Here is a 26,329-nt window from a genome sequence, read left to right on the forward strand (position 1 = left end):
TTTTGGACCAGTTGGAAGTTTCTGAGTTGTCTTCAAGGGCAGCCCCATATAAAATGCATTGCAACAATCCAATCTGGAAGTTACTAGAGCATGGAGTACCATGTCCAAATCATCTCTGTCCGAAAGGGGCAGCAGTTAGTGAACCAGCTGGAACTGGAAATAACCACTCCCAGACACAAAGGCCACCTGTCCTTCAACTGACAATGTTGGATCCAGGAGTATCCCCAACCTACGAACCTGCTCCTTCCAGGGGAATACAACCCCATCCAGAACAGTGTGTTCCCACCTTCTGGACCAAGGAACTTGAAACACATAGCACCTGTCCTTTCAGGATGCAATTTCAGGTTGTTGGCCCACATCCAAACACTTGTCTAGCACCTCAAGCCACCTCTCCTGATTCTGATGGCTAAGAGAAATAGATCTGGGTGTCATCCACATATGGGTGACACTTCACTCCAAAACTTCTGATGACAGCTCCCAGCAGTTTCCTATAGATGTTAAATAGCATTGGGGACAAAACGGAACAGTTTGCCACCCCTTAAAATGCACAGAAATACTGTTTTAGCTTTGTGCAGCTTAGTGTGTATGAGGCTAACCAAAACTGGCATGTAGAAGTCTTATTTTTAGATAAAGGTTAATAGCTATTACAGGGTGAAATAGTGTTCTCTTAAAAGTCAACTGTGGCAGAGTTGAATTCCTCAAGTAAAAAATTCTATGAAATCCCAGTTAACATCTTTGAATTACTTTGAAATAAACTTTTAAAAGACCAGTGCTGTAGCTATTCTCAGAGGGGTGGAATCCAATGGCTTAAAAATAAATAAAAAATAGCTTCCTTGCCACATTTATGGGCAAATCTAAGTACAATTTTGTGGTCATCATCTGGCTGTGCGGAAGAAGCAAAAACTCAGTGGAGATGTATAGTTTAAGCGGCATGCAACTTTGACCCAGTGTTTCAGACATGGTTTGGTTTTACAACCAGGAGAAAGTGTGAAACACACACACACACACACACACACACACACACACACACACACACGAATAAACTGCAAAGCTGCGTGAAAAAACAGATTAATGTTGGTATTAGGGAGAGGTAAATCCACAGCTGCAAATACCTTTATAATGGATCATTAGCTGTGTTTTCTCTTGAATGCCCACTGCTACAAAATGCCAAGAATGCTTCCTCTTATTGCCAAATGTTATTTCTTGATTGAGCATGCGTTAACCCTCGAATTGCTTCTAAGATGCACCTTCAAAACAATGCCAGAACCATTTGGTCCTGTTTCCATGGTTCTAGAGAGCTGGCCAGTACTTCAGCAAGGATCCATTATCACTGAAACTGAACACCACAGCAAGTAAACAAGCTTTGTTCTGGCAATCCAGGCTGAAGACATTCCTTACTACTAGTAAAAGTCGCAAGTGCTATAAACTCATTATTACCTTCGCTATGTTGAGGCCATTGCCACAACCTCTGAAATGCATTTTAGGGAAGCTGTTATAAGGGCTCATCCCTAAAGGCCTGTGTCGCATTTTCTAGGCACAGATCTAGGATTTCCAGGTCAGTGTCTGAATGGTGGTGTTTGTTTTTTTTGTCCTAGCATTTTCCCTGGGAAATCCTGCATTTTACTGCTGGATCAGAGAAAACAGCACCAAGTTGTATTTAACAATTTTCTTCTGAAGACCAATTGGGTCAAAACATGTCATATTAGGCTTTGACCAGAACTGAGGTCAATTTGTTACTGTACCATCTCTGCAATCTTCTATTTTGACTACATTCTCATATTTTCATGTTGGATTAAAGTTTTGCTTCATTTTCCTATAATAATTAGAAGCATTTCACATTTTTTATTCTCACCAATGGGTTTAGTTTTGTTGGTTACGTGTAACGTATTTTCTTTATTAATTATTATATTTATATGCCACTTTTCCTCCAGGGAGCTCAGAATGGCATATGCAGTTCTCTCCCCTCCCCATTTTATTCTCACAATGAGGTAGGTTGGGCTGAGACAATGTGACTGGCCCAGTGTCACCCAGTGAGATTCATGACAGGGATCTAAACCTAGCTCTCTCTAAAAAAAAGTAAAGGCAAAAGGCCCCTGGACAGTAAGTCCAGTCAAAGGCAACTATGGGGTGTGGCGCTCATCTTGCTTTCAGGCCGAGGGAGCCGGCGTTTGTCCACAGACAGCTTTCTGGGTCATGTGGCCAGCAGGACTAAACTGCTTCTGGCACAACGGAACACCGTGACGGAAACCAGAGCACACAGAAATGCCATTTACCTTCCTGCCGCAGTGGTACCTATTTTTCTACTTAAACTGGCATGCTTTCAAACTGCTAGGTTGGCAGGAGCTGGGACAGAGCAATGGGAGCTCACCCCGTCATGGGGATTCGAACCGCCGACCTTCCGATCGGCAAGCCCAAGAGGCTCAGTGGTTTAGACCACAGCGCCACCTGCGTCCCTGATCTCTCTACACCACAATGACTATTAACCTTTCTTGAATTGTATAAACAACACTTTGACAAGCATCCACCCCCCCCAAAATTAGCTTCATTCTCCTGCCCCCCCCTCAGAGTAAATACTATAGTGCACTTTGAGCCAAGAAATACAGACCAAACTTTCCTGATTAAATGACTGAGTTAGATTTATATTGCTGGCTCTGCTGATAGATGGATTTTAACATTAAAATATAATCACAGATGAATGTGTAGTGGCTTTCTACAGCAACTCAGGATATTTCAGTAATTGCTGTCTATGGCGATGGCAAGTACTGAATATACAAGATCAAGAGATTAATGTCTCATTTATACTGGAAGTGAGTATTCAGCTTGAAGTACATGGCTACCAGATAAATTCAGTCAAGCATTTCTTTTTCACACTACCAATTGATCCCAATACAGTCAGAAGTCTCAACTACCAGTTAAATGACACCCAAGTCTGCATATTAAGACTGTAATTATTTCTGTGAAAATGAATGCAGTAACTTTTTTTTTATCACAGTGGGGGTCAGGATTGGTGCCTATTAAAGCTGTGTTATTCAGTATGCATCTCAAAGATGATTTCTACAAAACCAGGAGGCTTGCTTGAAACTAAACCAAGTTCTGCCTTATTATTTTTCTACGGCTGTCTGGCAGGTGTAAGCTGTCATCCAGAACAGATATGCCCAAAGCCAACTTTGCTGTATTTTCACATCATTTTCAGCCTACCCTTGTAAAAAGAGCATGTAAGTATCTTTAAAATACTGTATAACATTTTAATTCATTGAGTATAATAAATAGAGGTTTAAATATACTTTCCCCAAGAAACCGGAAGCATTTTTGCTTGGTTTGATGGGAGAAGAAATTGCAAAGGTAGATCAAAGATTATTTATGTATGCCACAACAGCAGCAATAACTTTATATATATAATATAATAATAATTTATTATTTATACCCCGCCCATCTGGCTGAGTTTCCCCAGCCACTCTGGGCGGCTCCCAATTGAGTGTTAAAAACAATACAGCATTAAATATTAAAAACTTCCCTAAACAGGGTTGCCTTCAGATGTCTTTTAAAAATAGGATAGCTGCTTATTTCCTTGACACCTGATGGGAGGGCGTTCCGCAGGGCGGGTGCCCAAAGGTGGAAATTACAGGAATTACCAACAATTGAGGAGTGGAAGATGAAGATGATGGACTATGCGGAGTTGGCCAAGCTGACTGGTAGGATCCGGAACCAAGGCGATCAGAAATTCCAAAGAGACTGGAGTAAATATATTTGGTATTTGAATGATCATTGTAAAAATGTGAAGACACTAGCAGGATTGAAATAAATCTTGCAACGAAATGTAAAAATAGTATCTGACCATGGAGAAGAGAGGACTTTAAGTATAAAGAAGGACAGAAACTGACAGTTGAAGTGCGCATACAATTTATTTGGAAATAAAAAACCAGTTGAAGGGATGGAGGGAAGTCATGAGCTCAGCAGAGCAAAAAGTATATGACTTGTTATTGCAGTGTTGGTATGTTTTATGTTTAAAAAATAAAATAATAAAAAATTATATATAGATAGAGAGATATAGATATAGTATAATAGATGCACTTTGGAGACTTTCACCTTTTCTATTTTAACAAGGAATTAACTCAAAAGAATCACTAGGTTTCCCTACCACATACCCTTAAACCTGTTGGATTGCTCGATACCCCACTTACTTGAACCAACTTTTCCACCACTGGGTTGAATCCAGTACTGCCCACTCAGTAGAAGCAAGGCTCTTTGATCCAGAAGAAGCTTCCATCAGTGGGAACGTCTGATGACATTAATACCCTTATATCAGTATGCAAAGGCCAGTGATATTAGTTTGTATTATTATTGTTGTTGCTGCTGCATTTATATCCAACCTTTTTCTCCAAGGAGTTTGAGGTGGCACACATGGTTTCCCCTCCTCCTCACAACACCCCTATGAGGTACGTTAGGTTAAGAGGCAGCAACTGGTCCAATGTCAACCAGTGAGCTCCCTGCCCGAGTAGGGACTTGAACCCTGGTTTCCTAAGTCCTAGTCCAACACTCTAACCATTACACCACACTGGCTCTCCAAGATCGACAGCACTAAATTGTGGATAAACTTGTAAAAAATAGATTCTGGTTTATGAAGCCACAGTGAGTACCATGGGCACATGCTCTTCCCTTTCTCCTCTTCTTCCATGGTGTGCCAGGTTATATCCAAACTGGGGAATCATGGCTTAATGTTGGTTAACAGAACAAGGTTGTAGTACAGAATCTGACCGACATTAACTGGAGTCCCCCAGTTCAGACATAACAGGGAACTCTTGGTTTCATGCAACTCAAGATCTCCATGATAAAACCTGAACATGGTGGAAATAAGGAGAAGTGCATGGCTATGTTTAACACTGTTAAACATGTTTATAAACCATGGTTTATAAAGCGTGGGTTAGTGGCCTAATGTTGTTGTTGTTTAGTCGTTAAGTCGTGTCCGACTCTTCGTGACCCCATAGACCAGAGCACACCAAGCACTCCTGTCTTCCACTGCCTCCAGCAGTTTGGTCAAACTCATGCTGGTAGCTTCGAGAACACTGTCCAACCATCTCGTCCTCTGTCGTCCCCTTCTCCTTGTGCCCTCAAATGTAGCCTGGCTTATTGTGGGAATTTTTGTATCAGACTAACCAGCTGGAAAAAGGGTTCAAGGTGTCTATTTCTGGTGCAAGTCATCATATTTCTATAACTTCCATAAACCATGCTCAACTTTCACCCACTGATAATATAGCTTTATGTCCATAATATTGCTAGTTGTGACAGCATCATTCTTTCTAACCAAACCACTGCTGAGAAATACCCAATTCACTTTGCACCCAACAGCTGTAGTTAAAGGCTGCATTCCCAGCCACACATCAAAAACAGTCACAACAGTAAGAGGCAGAAACAGCTGCAAACTCTGGGTTGGGGGGAGGAGAAAAACTTGCAGAGAGCTTGTCATCCAGCTTTCAGAGGAAGGAAAGCCATTTTTCTTTCTTTTCTCATGCGTGACAGCTGTCTTAGCAGGAAAAAAATTATTAGCAGTCTGTTTTGTAACAGAAACTCAACAATATTTAATGAACTCTGAAATCAAGGATATTCAGGGACCAACACAAAGTTTAACACTTTGGTGTAGCCAAAACAATGTGTTTGACTGGGCTGAAGTTCTCCAATACAGCAAGATTATCCCCTTCTCCCCATATCATTACTCTCTTTAAAAGAGGGGGAAAGACTAAGATTTTTATCTGCACTCTAAAGACAAAATCCATTTCCAAGTCTAATACTTAATTGCCTGAAGTAGTTAGGATGATAAACTCTACACTTTCTTCTCAGCTGATAAAGTGGTTTGATCTTCAAAATAAACTAGAAGACAGTAATTGAAAAGGATACCTGTTCAGTAGCTCAGTGTGTGTTACATTGCTGTATACAAGCCCTCAGGACCAATATAGAAAAACAGTAAGAGACAGAACCCAAGTTGTTTTTGTTTTGCTCCAAACAGATGCATTAATCTTTGTTCAATCAGCCTGATTTGCAGGGAGCAGTGGGAGCAGTAAATATGTAATATTCTTTGGGGCCATGGCCAAAGCCACTTACATATTATATCATGGTCTGTTTGAATTTCTATGAACATGCTCTCTCTATTTTTCTATTATGTATTTATTATTTTATTAATTCATGAATTGCCCTTCATATAAATCTCAAGGCAATTTACAGCCCTATAACAACAAAACAACTAAAAGCAGGTTTTAAAACAATGCAAAAATACAGCAACTAAATACTGTTATTATTTTTCAAAAGCTGCTTTCTAGGTATTCTGATGGGGCAGATAGAGGGTGGATTAGATTTGGGGGGGAAGGGCAGTCTCACCGTAGCCCAATGGATTGTCACATATTTGATTATAATCATTAAACTATGTGCTATCTGAACTACATATCACCCCCTATCTGGACAGGGATTGCCTAACTACTATTGTCTATGTTCTGGTAACCTACAGGTTAGATTACTGCTGTGTAGTATACATAGGGCTGCCTCTGAATACAGTTTGGAAACTTCAGCTGGTGCAGAATTCAGCAGCCAGGTTGTTCACTGGGGATGATTATTGAGGTATTTACTGGTACATGATGCAAGGAGACTGATCTGGACCTTTACATTTAGCCAACCAGGGAGCTAGCATCGCAAAAGTGCATCCCACCCCTGGTCCCTCAGCTTCTGACCTGGACAGAGCAAGTGGTAGAGCTGTGTATCTTGTCAGTGGCTATACCACTCCATTATGCTACCAGCAAGGGCTTGGGATTACTCTACCTAAAGGAAACTTAAACATGGGGTTCTGTGAATTTTGGCTGAACTTTGTACACAACCATTGTTTCCAATAACTATATAGGTTCGGTCGCCTCATTTCCTGCTGTTCAGAAGCAAAGAAGCACTCCTTTGTACCTGCTAGCCACATAAAATGAAATTTCAAAACACTTAGCTTTGGCCACATGATGCCAAGCATTTCTGAGTTTCTAAACTGAGTGTTGGGACATTAGATTTGTTCAATGATGTAACTGGTCTAATGATCTGATGTAAGGCAATGCTCCATCCCAGGAAATTTAAAGACTTTCTAATAACTGTGGAAACCTCCCTTTTCACTTCTCATCTGCTAAAACTTGGGGATTTTGATCACAAACATGCTTGACACTATTTCCCAGGCAACTATTTGCATAATTAAAAGAGGAAACTAATTTAAATAGACCTTGCATTCTAAATTTGCTGTATATCCTGGAAACACATTTCTGCAACTCTCCAACTCCTTTCAAAAAGAAATTTCAAGGAAATGTATATATTAATGTATATGTATATGTTGTTACTAGACATTAAAGGCAGGCCATGTGTTCTGAACTGTTGAACGTGTCAGCTCTTGGGCTGCGCAACGAGAAGAAAGGGGGAAGGCTCTGTGGGTTACTGCAATATGATATTAAAGATAACTTGCTCTGTAACTCAACCCAGCCTAATTCAGGGGATGTGACTATTTCTACTAATGGCACAATGTATTTTATACAATCACATTCTTTTTGCTCCCTTGGCTGGCCTTACAAAAGGAAACGTGCTCTGGAAGCATTGTCCTAGATTTTTTTTTAATGTTTCATGTGATGGGGGGCAAAATGCTGAGTGAAATGATCTGGCATAAGAAATGAATGAATAATAAGGCCATTATAAAGCAGAAACATCTATCTATTTGTACTCCTATCAAAAACACTCTGTGTTGAAGCACAAAAATTTGCAGAAGGCTAAGAGGAACTTGCAAGAAGAAATGATTTTGCTATCACTAACATTTTCCTTATAGCCAACCCTTTGCTATTTTCCTCACCTCAAGGTTTCAGAAACTCTGAAAATGAAATTCAAGCTTTCTTTTGCTACTGGCCTAGACATTTGCATGAAATAAGCGAGTACCATCATAGAATGTTTTATGGGGGGGGGGAAACAGGTCGGAAATAACTGAAAGACCATCTCCTTCCCTAAAGACCCTCTTGGGTGCTGAGATCAGCAGAGGGGGTCCTTCCAGCACTAAGAAGATACTGATCTATTTATAAGACACTGCTTTATGACCCAGCAGCAAAGGCAGGAGCACTGGCTGCTGAAATGAATAGATCAGTGCCAGGAAATCCAACAAGTGAAAATCTATAGGTATCTGGGAATCTTATTCCAGAGCAATTTAGGGTGGGCAAATCATCGCACAAATGCCATAAAACAGGCAAAGTGCACCTCATCAGCTGTTGCCCGTTTTTATTATCAGAAAGGCAATCAATTTATTCCTGCGGCCAATCAGATATTCCAAACAAAAGTGCAATCCCAGATATTCTATGGAATCCCGCTATGGGTCCAAGCATATAATAGTGATCTAAAAAAGATTCACTCCAGCTTTCTGAGACGTATTCTTGGACTCCCAACTGTGATCAAATATGAAACAATGTGTGCAGAAATAGGCATACACACAATGGAATATTGGGCCTGGTCCACCTCAATAAAGTACTGGTTACGCTGCCATTTTCGCTGCCCTCCATCAAGTCTGCTCGCTGATTTGCTCAAAGACTCCTACAAATCAAGATGGTATCAGTACCTCGAAAAAAAGATTGAATCTTTAGGCATCGAGCTGGAGCCCCTGTACAATTCTAATGAGCAATACATTTTCCATAATATCCTAATTAGACTAAAGGATGTCGAGAGGCAAAATATTATGGCAGCTGTAAACAAAATTTGTTCGCCCATATTCTATGATTTAAATATCTTAGATAGCAGAGCCAATTACGTCACCAAATTAATAATTCCAGCCCAACGTAGGGCCTTTATGCTGGCCCGTTTGAATGTTTTTCCCTCAGCATTTGTCAGGGGAAGATATCAAAACATCCCCAGAAACAAGAGATTCTGCAGATGTTTTATGAATGTCCCGGACACGGTAGAGCACATTCTCTTTCAGTGCCCATTGTACAGTACGCTCCGTCAACGCGTGCTGTCCCCTCTTTTGGGTGGTCTGGAGCCCCAACAAGGTGAATGTGTGGGATTCTGCCTATCCGACGTTGACCAAAGGGTAACGGCGGGGGTAGCCGAGTTTTTGGTAGTAGCCCTCCAAGGAGCGGGTTAGCAAGGAAAACCACTGATTTTATATGTATATATATATATATGTATGTAGCCAACTGCTGCCTTTCTGTATATATCTCAAGGCTTTTATATGTTACTTTCTCTTTTATCGTTTTATTTGTATAATGCCTAATAAAGGTTTGAATAAGTAGTAGTAGATCAGTGCTACGCAAGGTGGTGGTCTCTATTGGCTGTTTCTCCATAGCAGCTCCACCACAGCACAGGTTGAGTGGGTTTATTTAGGGACCAAATATGCTACTGGTTCCTGACACATGGGTGGGTGTGGGGTGAGAAGACTGCTGCTTCAATATCCGATAGCTTGAGAAGCACTGGAGTAGATTATGATAATAACTATATAAACAATACAGACAAAATAAAGTCATCACCCTATACCAAATGAATTACTGGTTATAAACTGAGTGAGAAAGACTTAAGAGAAGGAAAAAGAAAAGCACACATAATAGCAGTGGCAGATTAAAACAGCTGAGCAGCATTCCCAACATCTCCAGTTAAAGCAGTGTTTCCCAAACTTGGGTCTCCAGCTGTATGTGGACTACAACTCCCATCATCCCTAGCTGGCAGAACCAGTGGTCAGGGATGATGGGAGCTGCAGTCCAAAAACAGCTGGAGACCCAAGTTTGGGAAACACTGAGTTAAAGCATTGGGGGAGTACAGCCACTACAAGGCTAGATGCATCAATGATTCCACTCAATGTAATAACCCTAGGGAACAAATCTTTTTTTTTTTAATTTTTAACTATCAATTCTTTATTGATTAAAAGATTTGCATGTCTATACAAACATTATGTACTATATCTTAACAGGTAAAAAAAGAGAGAAAATTATAGAAAATGGAAAATTTATAAAGAAAAAAGAAGTAACAAAGAAACAAAGATAAGAAACAAAGAAATCATTTTTTAAAAAAAGAGAAAAAGTTATTTACATAGTAAAAGTACTCATCAGCACAATCCTTCCCATCCTTCTCATTATACTGTTTGATATAACATTCTTCTTTACACAGTTTTACATTGTAAAATATCATTTCTTTCTGCTTTGTATACATTCCTTTGATCTTTTTCTTTACAAATATCACTCAATTTCTGCTAATATGGAGTTATTTGTACAATAAAGTTTTGCGTAATTCTTAAATATTCTCCATTCTCTAGTTGTTTTTTTGTTTCGATATTCCTCTAACTGATCCCGTCAGTTTTGCTAATTGTAGATATTCTAACATAACCCTAGGGAACAAATCTAACGTGGAGGGAGATCAAGGTGTCAGAGAAAGCAACTCAGAAACCCTAGCATCCAGATTTGATTCCACTTGGTTTTCTTCTAATTCCCATTTAACCTATATCTATATATTCTTTTGACATTCATTTACATTGTCTTTCATTCCCAGTAAAGTGAAGCTTCCCTCCCTTCCCTTCCATCCCTCGACCCTTACTGCACAGGGTGAAGTTCAAGTGAGAAGGAAAAATCACAATCAATATTCCTTACCTGAATGAAGCGGCCTTCATATGTGCCTAGATTTGCTATGGTAAGCACCCCCTGGGTGAAGACAGATATAGATGTCAACAAGACTGTGCTGAACTGCTCGTCAAATAAGTCAACCCGCTGCAAAGGTATTGTAACCTCCACCCGATACTCGTCATCCTGTGCTCCACAATAGGTGGTGTTTCTCGAAAATGTCTGTAAGGAAAGCAGAAATGTGTTCAGCAAGTGACACGGGAGATGTACACACTACCCCATTGCCAGAAAGGAAAAGTCACTTTAAAAGTTGGCAACTGTTTTCTTACATCTTTGCATCATCATACTATATACAATAAGAATGCAAAACAAGAAAAGGATTTTTTTCTTACAGAAGCATCTCTTACACCATGGGTAGGCAAATTAAGCCCCGAGGGCCGGATCCAGCCCAATCACCTTCTAAATCTGGCCCGTGGATGGTCCAGGAATCAGCATGTTTTTACATGAATAGAACGTGCCCTTTTATTTAAAATGCATCTCTGGGTTATTTGTGGGGCCTGCCTGGTGTTTTTACATGAGTAGAATGTGTGTTTTTATTTAAAATTCATCTCTGGGTTATTTGTGGAGCATAGGAATTCATTCATCCCCCCCCCCAAATATAGTCTGGCCCCCCACAAGGTCTGAGGGACAGTGGATAGGCCCCCTGCTGAAAAAGTTTGCTGACCCCTGTTTACACCAATTACATTTATTCTCATTCTCATTTTATTTTCATCCTGTCATTTCCAATATACCATTTTCTGCTTAAACTGAAGTATTTTGCATTCACACATCCCATGGAGAAGTTTATGCACACCTTACCTAGCAGATTAAAAAAACCCAAAACTGATGGTTTTATTTTATTTTAATTTTTTAAAATGGAAGTGTGGTTTCTATGGCTTCTTATTAGAAAATGTCTGCAGATGGCAAATGATGTCATTAGACCTAGACATTTGCTTTTAAAAGAGAAAAGGTGTTGCTTTTGTCACCTAAAATCCTTCAGCCCAGGCAAAAATGCTGTAAGAACTGTGTGTTGTTCACACAGTTTCTAATAATTATTACCGTTGGGCCCTAATTGAACTTGTCTCTGCATTTCGAACTGCTTTAATTTTCCTCTGTAGATCTGGCATTAGGGGATCAGGACTTGATGGCAGTTAGCCATTGATCGGCTGCTCCTAGGTAAATTTTTAAAATTCTGTTTAGGCCAGATTTCCCTCAAATACCTCTGGACTTGTTCTTTGTCATGTTGAGTTGCAGCCTTGCATTGTCTCCCAACCCATTAGTCTTACCTTAGTCCCTTTGGTTCAAGTTTCCATTTGTCCTTCTGTAATACAGTGGTACCTTGGGTTACAAATGCTTCAGGTTACAGACGCTTCAGGTTACAAACTCCGCTAACCAGGAAGTGGTTGCTCCAGGTTAAGAACTTTGCCCCAGGGTAAGAACGGAAATCGTGCACCAGTGGCAGCAAGAGGCCCCATTAGCACGCCTCAGGTTAAGAACCATTTCAGGTTAAGAACAGACGTCTGGAATGAATTAAGTTCTTAACCTGAGGCACCACTGTATATAAGTATTTGATAATCTGAGTGTATGAGTGTTAGCTGTTCAGGTTGTGTTCTCAATAAAGCTGAAGACTGATTTACATGAAAGTGTGGCTTGGATGAGGGCTTAGTTGACTCAAGAAACACATAACGTAACGTATTGAATATGGAGCAATTATATATTGGGCTATATGAACTACTATATTACAGTATTGCCTGGCGAGTCCAATTCCCTTCTGTAGCAATAACATATTCAAATGTATTATTTGTACATGTCTATTATACTTTAAATTACATGAAACTCAGAGGGTCTTAGGGTCCCAAGAGGCAAAAATAGATAGAGAAACTAAGTAAATTTAATTAGGCTGAGAATATTTTGGTGTCCCATTGTTTAAAATTTATACTTGCCAATGCAGTTTTGTATTGTCATAACTATTACCAAAAATAGATTGTTCATTTTAAATCTTCTAATTCATTGAGAGAAAATGCATGTATTCCTTTTCTGGGGAATTGCTCCCAGTACAATGTACTTAGAGAAACAGCATATCTATGTTGTATTGACAGTTCAATGATAATCTGTCAACTGAAAATTCATTTACTATTGATGCTTCATCTTCTATATCAGATAATAAATATGGGCCATTTAGATGTCAATAAGCAATTTAATATGGCTTATTGTAGGTTCTATTGCATAATATTAAATGGAGCGATACACAGTGAAAATAGACACAATAAAATATGGTTGTCTTCTAGAATCAATACTTTGCTGTTTTTTTCTTCATTGTTCAACATTAACTTTAAGGGTTTTTTAAAAAAAATAAAGGCAGATTATGTCATGACTGACTGCTTATTGAAATAGTAACGGAGATGTGTCCTTTGATTTCTGCAAAAGGCCTTTAAATAACAAGCCAAAATAAGGATAATAAAAATGTTGTCATTTTTAAATCAAATTTTTAAAATGTTAATTTCCATCAACCTTACTTCACCTTGTCAAGAGTGCAAGGTGACATCAGGAGGCTAGAGATAAATCTATCAAACTATTTGCTATATTTTTGCAATAGTTTTTGCATTCAGCAACATTGTGTATTGGACTAAGACATATTGTAACCTATTATTTTGGGTTCAACCACTTTTAACTTCCTCCTGCTACATTTCACATTACTGAAATACAAAGGCAAGTTGCACAAAAAAGTGTTCAAGCATTATGCTTACATGCTATAGTAAGATTTCTAACAACAACATCCAAAAGGGAAACTAAGGCACAGAACCCTTGAGATTTAATAATATTTAACATTGGTATAGAGAGACGGCAAGAGCTGTTCAACAATGGAACGGACTACCTGGAAAAGTAATGGACTTTCCATCACTGGAGGTTTTTAAACAGAGGGTGGATGGCCATCTGCCAGGAATTATTTAGCTGTGATTCCTGAATTGCAGAGGTTTGTACTAGATGATCCTTGGGGTCACTTTCAACCCCACAGTTCTATGACTCTACATATTATTATTATTGTTGTTTTCTTTCTTGGAAATTGTTAGAAATCTTAATAGAGAAAAACATCATTAAAACAACAACAATTTTTTAAAATGCAGCTACCTCTAACTCCTAAAGGCCAAAAATCTATTTATATACTGTATAATCTTATCAGGTAGCCCAGGCATAGGCAAACTCAGCCCTCCAGATGTTTGGGGACTACAACTCCCATCATCCCTAGCTAACAGGACCAGTGGTCAGGGATGATGGGAGCTGTAGTCCCAAAACATCTGGAGGGCTGAATTTGCCTATGTCTGAGGTAGCCAATCTGGATAATTGTGTTACTAAATTTTTAAGAGGCACCTCTGACTTTAACTCTTAAGGACATAGTTTAGCTTGCCTCACCACACCTCTAACTCACTAAATTACTATTTACTTGGCTGACAATATGGAAAAATGTCATTATCTCTGGATTAAATGCTCATATATCTGACGCCAGATTCCAGTGACAAATCTCACAAATATTGTAGCTCAGCAAGAGCCCTATTGGTATGTGACTGGGCATTTCAACTTTCTTCCATGTACATGAGTGAAAGTACAAAGTCTATTTGTGACTCATTCGGTGGGGGGGATGTATCTGATGTACATCAGAATTGGAATGCGATGAGGTTTAGGCAATTATTTAATCCATGTCCGAACTTAGTGTGAAGTCAAATTGTATCTTGCTTGCTCATACAGTAATTTGTGGCTAGCTGGAGTAACTCTGTACCATGATGTGGGTCTTTTGTTTTGTTTTTTTAAAAAACCAAACACTTGTGGAGCTGTGGTGGAACAACCAAGTGTGCTCTCTCTGCTGATTCTAAGCTCTGAGAGAGTATGTAGGGAAAGAGGTGACAATCTCTCAGATATGTGGGGCCCAAGTCATTTGTTTATTTATATAAGTATTTATATACCACTCAATTGCAAAACATATCAAAGCAGTATCGTTACTTTCCGGAAACAGATCTGGAGGTAGGAACAGAACCGCTGAAGTACTATGCCTCCATCCTTGAGTCACTGCAGAAGGATATGATTGTATCCTTGAATGAAGGGTGGCATATAAATTTAACAATTAATAAATATATGAAAAAGTATCAAAAGCCACTGAGAGGTTAATGAACATGAGCAGAGTCACACTCCCTCCTTGTCTCTCCCATTGCATGTCATCAAAGGTAGCTTTAGTGTTATGACCAGACCTAAAGTTGGACTGATATGGATCCAGATAGTTAACCTCCACCAAGCTTGCCTGAAGCTGGACCAACAATACCATATTGAGCACATTGCCACATAAAGTAATGTTTGCAACTGGGCAATAGTTGATTCACACACATCCAGGTCTAGGGAGGCCCTCTTAAGGAGGAGATGCATGACCACCACCTCCTCTTTCAAGGTAGAGATGGTAACTCGCCCTCCTCCAATGAATCACTAATCACTCTGTGGACACACCCAGTCAATCCTTTATAGCTAGCTTTAAGAAGTCAAGATGGTCAAGGGGCAAGAGGTGGCTGCCCTCTTCAGACAGCTTGTCTATGATCTCAGACTACAGTAATCAAAACGGATCACATGGAACAGGCAGTGCAGAAGAACTGTACCTATCATATAGCTATAATGGGAGGACTAATTCTCATCATAGATTCAAGCTGGAATCTGACATTTCAGTTAGTTACAGAAAGTTGAGTTTGACACTTTGCTGAAATCGACTTTCTACTGGTGATCAATCCATAGCTGTTGGGGGGTGGGTTATGATATTCAATACAGTTTGGAATTTTGGGTGCATTTGGATCTGTATACTATAGGTGGTATTTGGGTATATTTGAACCTGATGAAAACAGCTACAAATTTCTATCCTAAGTAACGTGGCCTGCACAAATTCGACCTGTTGGCTTAATAGCATACATTTTATATTGTGATAAAGAAAAGTTGTATGAACCTCCCCCCCCCCTATATATATATTGGCAAGCTTAACTGACAGGTTGTGTCCAACAATGTTGTCCCAGTAGTACAAGGGCTTCCACCTGTGAAATGGACTTCCTCTCTTCTCCCCCCAGATTTCAGGTACCTTGGGCTAGTCAGCAACTCTCAGCCCAAGGTTACTCAGAGAGTTTTGTGGCTAAGCAGAGATTTGAATCCAGGTCTCTATGTCCCAATCCAACATTCTAACCACTATACTACATAGGATGAAATCTATGAACATTTACGTTTATATCAAATCAATAGGAGTGCCTGGAAAATGCTGGCCCCAATTTCAGTAGATATCTAAATATCAGACATCCAAAGTCATTCAAATCAATGGAAACAATTGTTCAAAAGTCAAAAGAAATAGCAGTAATAAGAAACATTAGCTATGAATTTAGCATTCTACATTTCCGGAAACTCCAATTCTAATTTACGGATAAAGCGAGGGTGGGGAACGATTAGGCTAGTGGTGCATTACGTAACGTAAAAAGAGACAAATGTTGATGTAATTAGCTAATACAAATTAAAAACATCGCACATTTCCTTTTCGGAGATCATTCATGGTATTATTCACTTTTGGTATTGATTACCACTGCATCAGTTCTTGTAATCTGGTTAGTACATTAGCACTAAGTAAATAGTATTGATTCAGATACACATATAATGCATCCATGCAATCTTTGTATTTTGTCCATTTCCTTTGCATTAAGTTCAAGACAGCACAAGCATAAAAGCTGCTAGCTGTTATAAAATCTAAAAGTATTTATGTGAGGTTGTAAAGGTAAAGGGACCCCTGACAGTTAGGTCCAGTTGCGGAGGACTCTGGGGTTGTGGCGTTCATCTCGCTTTACTGGCCAAGGGAGCCGGTGTACAGCTTCCGGGTCATGTGGCCAGCATAACTAAGCCACTTCTGGCGAACCAGAGCAGCGCATGGAAATGCCGCTTACCTTTCCGCCAGAGCAATACCTATTTATCTACTTGCACTTTGATGTGCTTTCGAACTTGTAGGTTGGCAGGAGCAGGGACTGAACAACGGGAGCTCACCCTGTCGCGGGGATTTGAACCGCCGACCTTCTGATCGGCAAGCCCTAGACTCTGTAGTTTAGATCACAGCACCACCCGCGTCCCTTATGCGAGGTAGTACTTAGGATCAAACAAGTGCTTTTATCAATACAAGTTTCTGGAAATATTTAAATTGTAGCTTAGACAACAATAGTATTTGACAGAATGAATGAAAGAGCTATTGGCCTACAGATCCTTTACGCAACTGGCAGGTCTCTGGCTGTCATTGTTGGGGGAGCTCTACAAGTTGGCTTCTTTCATGTGTTTCACTAACATGCAAGGCCACTGCAACATTGTGGGGGACAGGTGGGGAAATAGTTCTGCTTTCCCACACATACATACAGGCCCAACTGCTACAGAATGTGAACATTTTCAAGCCTCACATAACTCATTTGGCAAAATTAGTATGCAGATCACAGCATGTTAGAATATGTTGCTGCTTGTCCATTTCTGGTATTTTGGCAGATTCCGGCTAAGGGAAGCAGAAGGCACAGAAAACAAAGTTAATCTCTAAGGCATACAGCAATTGTAAGTGCTTACAAGTTGCTTGCAGCCAAGTAGTACCAACCACACTTCTTACACCCACCAGTCAACCTAACAAACCAGACTACAACTGTGTCAGAGTCATAGAGTCAGAATGGACCCCCAGGGTCATCTGGTCCAACCGCCTGCTATGCAGGAAACTCAGCTAAAGCATCCATGACAGGTGACCATCCTACCTCTGTTTAAAAACCTCCAATGAAGAAGAGTCCTAACCTCCTGCGGGAGTTTTTCACAAATGAATAACAAAAACTAATGATGCTGCTGTCCCTATTACTATTGCTGTTCCTTGTACACAATAAATAAGTTTGATATATAACCAGTTCAGTTATATTCTTTTGTTCCATTTGTTTTGAGATAAAAACACATTTATTTTGAAACTTTGTGTTGTACTGTTTTGTGCAATGCTGCAAAAGCATGAAAAAATGGGGGAAATAATATGTATTTACTCAAAAGTAGTATATTTTGTATCTATTTGTAATGTTCAATCCGTTTACTTAAGGTGAGTGTCTGCTTAAAACAAGTCACATAGCTACTCACAATCAAGAGATGTGATATTTTTAATCCTGCCAAAAAATTGTACTAAAAAAAGAGGTTATAGTTACAGAGCTTTGAAGCAGTTATTTGTCTCTATTTTATTAAATATTACTAGACATATCCAGGGGACAACAGATCAATAAATGTCTTTGCGGTTTCCTGGTGGAAGGCTGTAATTATTTTCTCCCATTACAAAATAAGCATAACTCAATTCCCCTCATCTATCATCTTTTGTAAAGAAATATCACTGTGTGTTTATTTCACTGTCTCTCTTGATTTCATTTCAGGGGGCCTCTTGCCTTCATTTCACACTCCTAAATCTTTTCTTTCTCTATTTGCATCTTCATTTGACATTGATAGTGACCAGTTTATCATGCAATGGCAGAATGATAGAGTGTGGCAAAAAGTCAGTAAGATAAAAGTTCTTTTAGGTGCTTTGGATAGTGGGTTTTGTCGCTGTTTTTCGAATTATAGTTTATGCCACATGTCTTGAAATATTTCAGCTGTTTTGTCCTGGATAAAACTGCAAGACCTAGCATCCTCAATTTGACTACTTCATGCTGAAAATGACTAAAATTGAATCTGTGCCCAGTCCACTGTATTCATTTCCCCACCTGGAGTGTGGCAAATAAAACGCCAGAGAAATTATTCAGAAGCTTCCAGGGTTGTTTGCTAACCATGTTCTAGTATCAATGAAACAAAAGGTGGTTTTGTTTTTTTAACCTTTCCCTGGTATTGTTTGAATCTTTGTCCTCTTCCTATTGAAGTTAAAATAAGAACTAGCAAAAGAGCAAAATCAGTAGACTGGATCCAGAACTAAGTATACATAACAGGAGTGGCAGAAGCTAATTTTTCCACCCTGCCTCCCCACTGCAGTGCCCCCTCCCAAAAATATTCCACCAAGGGTTGTGGCCCCTTAATGATCCAACCTAAAGAGTATTTCTCCTACTTATGTTCCCACTGAAATTGATAGGGACTGCATAGAAAAGTGTTCTTGGTAGACTAAAACTAGTGTTTACAACAAAGAACATAATCTCAAAAATCTAATGTCTGTTTTTAATGGATTTCAAATGTCTGGTGGCAGTATTGTTATATACAGTAGTTCACATGTCGTGAAAGGTTGTGTGTTGCTGTATTATTGATTGTAGATGTATTGTTGTTTTGAGTTAATGTTGAACCTCGAACTTCACTGACAGGGGAGCTAGCCCAGCATGCAGGTAAACCCTTTTGGACCACTGTCATACCTTGGTTCATGAACAGCTTAGTTGTCGAACAAATCGGCTCCTGAACCCCGAAAACTCGGAAGTACCGGTAAGTGTTCCGGTTTTCGAACTTTTTCCGGAAGCCAAATGTCCAACACGGCTTCTGCTTGAATGCAGGAAGCTCCTGCAGCCAATCAGAAGCGGTTTCTGAGAAATGGTTGGCTGCCATCATTTGACACCAGTATAGAATTACTGAGATATTCCAGGTCTAGTGAAGGCTTCTCACTGCTCCTCCTCCTAAAAAAGCATCAATCATATCCATGGTACCTCCCTTGGGCCATTGTGTAAAAGGCCCTGAAACACCTAAAAAGCTTCACTGATGCAGAGGACACAATGAAGGTGAAAAATAAATACAGTGGTACCTCGGGATAAGAACTTAATTCATTCTGGAGGTTCGTTCTTAACCTGAAACTGTTCTTAACCTGAGGTACCAATTTAGCTAATGGGGCCTCCCGCTGCTGCCACGCCGCTGCCACACGATTTCTGTTCTCATCCTGAAGCAAACTTCTTAACCCGAGGTACTATTTCTGTGTTAGCGGAGTCTGTAACTTGAAGCGTCTGTAACCTGAAGCTTCTGTAACCCGAGGTACCACTGTACCTTTTTGCTGCCTTCACTGCTTCTAAGTAGGCTTCACCCTGAGCACACAGCAATGTTCTGACTGCATTTGTTGGGGCAGAGGCAGATTTAGGGGATGTAAGTGGTCCTGCACTGGGTGCTGAGCTGAGAGGGTGATGCAGCAGGAACTGCAACAATGACAAACAACCGAAGGCAAGAGTGGGGTTGTTGTTTTTTGCAAAGCCCACTTCATAGCAATCAGCTCCAGGGATTTGTTCCAACAAATACTATGCACAATGCAACATAGGGACTATAGACCCACTCTATACAAAGCAGTAATTAAGTATCCCAAGACCAATTTAAGTCTACCTGTATGTTAGCAACAATTTAGCATGAAGGTGTTTAATGAGTTAGATTTCAGAAAACCTGCAATGCATTTTTTTCTAAGATTTCTAATAAAAAGTATTTACAACACTTGTTTCTCTGAGGTAGAAATCAGGAAAAATAAATTCACACATTTTCTCCCCCAATTACTACTAGGAGCATATATTCATTTTATTTCCTCCATAGTTCATCTTATCAGTGTTATTCATCAAAAGCCTGCTCACTGATTTCACATCTTATGGCATTTATTGAAATTGTGCATTTTGCTCAGATTATCAAACCATCAGCTTCCCTAATATATTCATATGCAAAACACTGGCAGAATCTGAAAAGTATACTCAAGCAAGCAACATTTCCCTGATAAGTTGAAACTGGCCAATGATTTCATCAATATTTTAATGAAATACTTTGGTGGGGAATACTATTAAATTGATCTGAATGAGGTAAAAGATTTAAAAACAACATCCAGATTAAAAGAAAAAGGAGAGGCCAAACACTAATATGTTGCTATGGAAGAAAACTGTTCTAAACACTTCTTTCTAGAATGAAAAATGAGTAAAGGAAATTAAACTTCAAGATGAAGAAGAATTTTGTTCCAAATACCAGAGGGAAAGGGCAAGAGGTGACTATGCAATATTTTATTTACTTATGTTATTTAACAAAATCTATATACTGCTTGATTGCAATAACCCCTCTAAGCAATTTACAATCGCCACATTACAAATATTCCTGAGAAGTGCAAAGAATATATATTTTTATAGCACATTTTAGGGGCCACCAGGTGAAAGCCACAAATAACTTTAGCTGAAGAGCTTCAGTTTAATCTATTCATTCTCAGTGAGATTGACCTTAAATTAAAGTACTTTGGGCATAGCAGGTTTTTGATTAAGCTGGTAAGTTTGAAAAATGAATGAAAACACTTTATTTTAAAATGTCTTAGTTTGGTATTGGTAAGCTCTAGAGAGGACTTTCTAAAAAGCCTAGTTTTGTGTCCTAAGCACATTCTTAGACAAGCTGATAGCTAATGGTTTTTGTCCAGCAAAAATCAACAAAAGCATCCATATATTGTTTTCAAATGCAAAGCTTTTTGCTTGCTTTTCACTTTTTCTGAGCCTTAGCGCTCACAACACACAAATAATGAACAGAGTTCATTTTTCCATAATCCAATTCACATTCTATGGGGACAGTTCTGCAAAACATATCCCTTTGCAGAAGTGAACTGGGGAGACTTCCTTGCCTATTGGACACAGACACACACTCTCTCTCTCTCTCTCTCCAGTGCCTGCAACTAACTATTCGATTAAACAAGCATGTACTTGAAAAGCTGCAAAAATAATGCGCAGAAAGTTTTTATACAGTGCTAAAGTCCCTTATTTCAGGTACTTCTATGATGGAGAGAGGCTACAATATTAATTTCTTAGAGCTGCAATAATGAGGGCTGAGAGGTGGGGCACAGGAAGTATTGGTATTATTCTGATAGAAGTTGCTGGATCTTCCTGAAAACGGTGTTGTCAATTTAACAAACAAAACTATGCGATTTAGCTACATTGTGCAAAAGGCTGGTGTCAGAATACAGTGTCTGTGAAATCTTGTAAAACCTAGACATGCTTATAAACTCCTGCAAGTTTTGTTTTAAACTAAATTAGTAGCCCAACACCAGGAAGTTATGTTGTGAAAAAAGGTGGTTAAGCCTTTTGTCAACTTGAACTTTCACTGATCTCACACATCACCTGATGTTAACTAAACAACCAAATTCCTAAACACACAGTCCTCCCTCCTATCTAGAAAACTGATGTTGCAACAGCTAGAATTTCATAGAATTCATAGAATCATAGAGTTGGAAGGGATCCTGAGGATCATCTAGTCCAACCCCCTGCAACGCAGGGATAGGCAGCTGTCCCATTCAGGGACTGAACCTGCAACCTTGGTGTTAACAGCACCATGCACTATCCAGCTGAGCTATTTCTGATTGCTCAGGTAATTGTAAAGTGGTCTGCAATATATTTCTCTGGATATTCTCTGCAGACAGATATGCAAACATAAATTCTCCATGAAAAATTTGGGGGAATTTGAGTTTTTGTTCAAAAAATTAAAAAAGAGAGAGAAGTTTGCATTGGACTTATAAAATGCACACACAAAGACAAGTTGAGCCTTTAAGGTGTGGGATGACATCAACATGAAAAATACTACATCACTTCGTTGGCAGTGCTGGCAGCTGCAGAGGAATGAGGTAATGTTGCCAAGGCTTATGCCAGTGAAAATTTAAGGCTACACTCCTAGGCACGCTTACTAGGGTGTAAGCCCCATTGAACACAGTGCCACTTCTGAAGGAAGCATGCACAGGACTGCACTGCAAGTTTGTAATTGGGTGCATTGCTTCAGAGCTTAAATGTTTGCTGGGCCACATAAAAGTGGATGTGATGAACATGCCTCTTTAAAGAACTCTTTTTGACTGGTAAAGCCATCAAAATCAATTCAATTTTATTATACAGCCACAGACCCATTAAAATGAAGCACAGAAATCATACAAACATACAAGAAAATATATGGTGCTTATATAAAATAGTAAGAGAATAGTAAGCCATTTACAGTGATTATTTTTGAACTGTAAAATCATAGATTGTTTGGAGCTAGGGTTTCTGAAGAATTGCCTTCTCCCAACTGCCCATATACAGACACACTCAACCCAGATGTGTTTCCTTTCAGTGGTTAGGCTGGTGGCTCTGGAGAGAAAACCTTTTCTGCACTGGTGCCGCAGCAGTGGTGTTCTCTCAGGCAAATTTGCTTAGAGCTATGATTGCCATGTTTTAGACCACTGACCAAATTTGTTCTTTTCTAACAGCAGTTGACATCAAATGGCCAGAACTGTTTTCCTACTGGTAGCTTTAGTTTCACTTATTTGCCTTAATGAAGTGATGGCCAAACCTGGCCCTCCAACTGTTTGAGGACTACAACTCCCATCATCCCTAGCTAACAGGACCAGTGGTCAGGGATGATGGGAATTGTAGTCCCAAAAAACAGCTGGAGGGCCAAGTTTGGCCATCACTGCCTTAATGGATTCAGGTTTGTTGTCGCTATTTAATAGTGTTTTAATTTTTGTATTTTAAAGCCACCCTGAAGCCTATTTCAATAGAAAGGTTGAATAAAAATTTAACAAATACGTAGCGGTCCAGTGCAAAGTAAGTGCTTGTCTTCAATGAATCCAGGCTTTTCAAGGGATCTTTATTTCTAATAGATGCTGTATCCTCTTAAGCCTCTCCAGTGACCTCTATATTCAATTTACAGGAACCGCTTCTTACAAAAATGAATCATCTCTGGTAGTGACCAGCACTAATTGTTATTTATTTAGACAGACAGCTTAAACAATTTGAAATAATTGGCCCTGGACTTCAGCCAAAAAAATGGTAGCCCTAAAAAAACCACACACTACTAACAATGGAAATCAATGGGGCTATGCACTGAATAATGGAATGCACAATATAAATGAGACTAGGGATGGGTGGGATAATTAGCCAATTTAAGTAACTAATTAGTACCACGCTCACTTACCCTGCTCAAGCAGTACTTGCTGTCCTTTCTGTACAGATGCTGAAGACATTTCATGTTTTGTTGGTCTACAATCTTGCCAAAGAACTCGTCGATGGTTTTGATGGAGATTGCACAGACAGCAGATTTATGAGTTGGTTCCGCAGAGTCTGGTTTACTTTGAGCAAATACACCATAAAGAATATCTTGGTTGACATCGATTCGCATTTCCGAGGCTAAGTCTGCACCTGGTTTACCAACATAAGCAGCCTGCAAGAGATTTAATACCTCATTCGACCGCTTGGTTGACCTCTTCCTCCGTTTCTCAGTATAAATGCACTCAAGAGGCATTTCCATGTATGAATGCAACACGGACTCAAAAGAGCAGAACCGTATGATCCTTGTCTGAAAAGCCTGAGAATCTATAGATTCTCTCTGGACAGTGAGGAAGTACACAAAGTGGTCTTTTTCAAATGCATGGATGTACTTAATAGGGTAGGAATTTCTGAATTCTGGAAGTACATCAATGTAAGAGTAAGCGGTGAGAAACTCAAAACCGTCCAGGGTTTCTTTTAATCTCCGAACAGATAGCGAATGCAGCGAATGGTCCTGCCGAGATGAATTATTGATAGTATTTCCAACATAGAAGTACACAAATCTTTCCTTCTCTGTTACCAGAACTTTGGTTCCTAAAGGGCTTACAACACAGTCAGGACACTGGTCTGATTCCTCATCCATCCTTTTAGAATACATGCAGTAGACCTCCCTTCCAATGTCAGCAGGATTATCAGGATGAATGACATGGCGCTGACAAGTTCCTTTTGCAATGCTGCCGCAACTGATGAGCTGGCCTTCGTAGTATGTTTCTAGGAATAGAGCCATGTTGATGTTATCCTTCCAGATGTTATCAGATTGGTTTACTTTAGGCTTACATTCTTTACAGGGAGCACAATCTGGGTTCTCCAGAACGGGCCCAGTCTTGTACTCAAATACGTTGTGAAGGCTTTCATTGAAGACATAGATTTTATTGACCGCTCCCCCATAGATGTTGTGCTTGTATAGAACTATATTTTGTATCGGGGTTTCTGCCGTGAAATTAGGAAGTTGGTATTTGACATTCAGATTGATCTCCGGCCTTGACGCTGCCTCTTTACATTTACCTTTGCTCCTCTGTACCAATATCAACAGAAATAAGATAATCCTGGAGGCAGAAGGAGCAGGATTCTTCATTACTGCAGATTTGTCCTGTCAAAAAAACATTTAAGAAAGTTAGTATGTTAATAAATCACAGAACGAATTATCAATCAGCAAAAGGAAATGTGCAACTAAGTTGTATAAGACTTTAGCTGTTCTATCAGAGGGCAACACCATGGGATGCAAACAATAGCAAGGTGGTGACCAAAAATTGAATATAAATGATGAAAAGCAGCAACAAGAGGAAGCCCTTCTGATAATGAAAGTGTGTTCATGTTGCTTTATCCTTGAAACATGCTACTTTACACATATAGATGATAGATAGATGATAGATAGATAGATAGATAGATAGATAGATAGATAGATGATAGATAGATAGATAGTTATAGCTAATTATGTCAGAGATGCTTACCAATACAAGGAACTTAATTCAACTGTTTGATAAAAAATTTTCAGGAAAATCCATTATGAATACAATTTTTTAATGTAGATAGTAGGCAGCCATTTGATTTAACAGATAGTTTTAATTTTAAACTGCTGTAATAGAAGTATGTTCATTTCAGTTAATTTTAGAACGAACCTACCATGCACAAAATAGGTAAGGCACCAATTTTTGAAAAAAATGTGACTGTTATTGTTAAAGTGTGGCAAATTTATGAATTTCCATTAGCATCACACCTGGATAGTTCAGCCGGTTGAGCATGAGACTCTTAATCTCTGGGTTGTGAGTGTGAACCACATATTGGGCACGAGATTCCTGCTTTGCAGGGGGTTGGACTAGATGACCCTCATAGTCCCTTCCTGCTCTACAATTCTATGATTCTATATAGCTCAGAACAGAAACCCAGTCTTCATTATATTTTTCCCATCACATAATAACAATATGTAACAAATATTATTATAGTAGTACGTGTGTGTGTGTGTGTGTGTGTGTGTGTGTTTCAAGAGAGTATTTTGTTTTCATACCAAGTGGGAAATTTTTAAAAATCTTTTATAGTTCTTGACATGCCAAGAGCATTTGGGGGAGATCATTACACCACTGCTTGAGTAATGTGTTTTCTGCATATTCTGCTTATTGACTTTTTTTTGCTGGGATTAATTGGATTCACTTTTTTTAATTCCCACAGCAATAAGTCACTTCGGGGGGCCTTTAGAATGCACAGGCAGGCAAAAAGCACACTCAGACAAAGAACTGACAAGCTAATTAGGCTAGTGAAGAGCCTAACCTTGCAAATTTCTTCCTTTGTATTCATTCTGATGTGGTTTGCAGAGTAAAAAAAGACTCATATGACTATATGGGCACTAAATGAATTGTGGTTGAAGTGGGTTTTGCACCAGTTTTCAACGTTATACTACTGTTAAGTCACACCAAACATTGTTCTATTGATACTTAGGCACAGTTGCTAAGCTAAATTTAGTTTCCCTGGAGGAAAACAATTAAACAATCCAAAAGGAATCATGGCCATATGTTGTTTACAGGATTTTGCGGGGAAATGTTATTTAGCTGCAGATGAATAGTATTGTTACCAATATACAAATGCTCCTAGCAAGCTCAAAGCATTTATTTATTTATTTTTATTTCTAGAAATGTTCAACAAGGCTTTAACAAAGTTAACAAAGAGTCTTGCTACGTTAGAAACAGT

At 39.3% G+C, this 26,329-nt stretch overlaps 1 protein-coding gene across 1 annotated transcript in view; it reads right to left on the reverse strand.

Annotated features, from left to right (window-relative positions):
* MET (MET proto-oncogene, receptor tyrosine kinase) overlaps positions 1-26,329 on the reverse strand; it is a 97,191-nt gene that overhangs the window by 46,651 nt on the left and 24,211 nt on the right. Inside the window, exons 2-3 of the mRNA XM_053405906.1 lie at positions 23,517-24,737; positions 10,617-10,808 (exon numbers count right to left, since the gene is read on the reverse strand). Of these exons, the coding sequence (XP_053261881.1) occupies positions 10,617-10,808; positions 23,517-24,722 (1,398 nt within the window). The 5' untranslated portion in view covers positions 24,723-24,737. The remainder of the gene's footprint in view (positions 1-10,616; positions 10,809-23,516; positions 24,738-26,329) is intronic.

This window comes from Podarcis raffonei, chromosome 10, assembly GCF_027172205.1.
Source record: "Podarcis raffonei isolate rPodRaf1 chromosome 10, rPodRaf1.pri, whole genome shotgun sequence".
NCBI classification, from domain to species: Eukaryota; Metazoa; Chordata; class Lepidosauria; order Squamata; family Lacertidae; genus Podarcis; species Podarcis raffonei.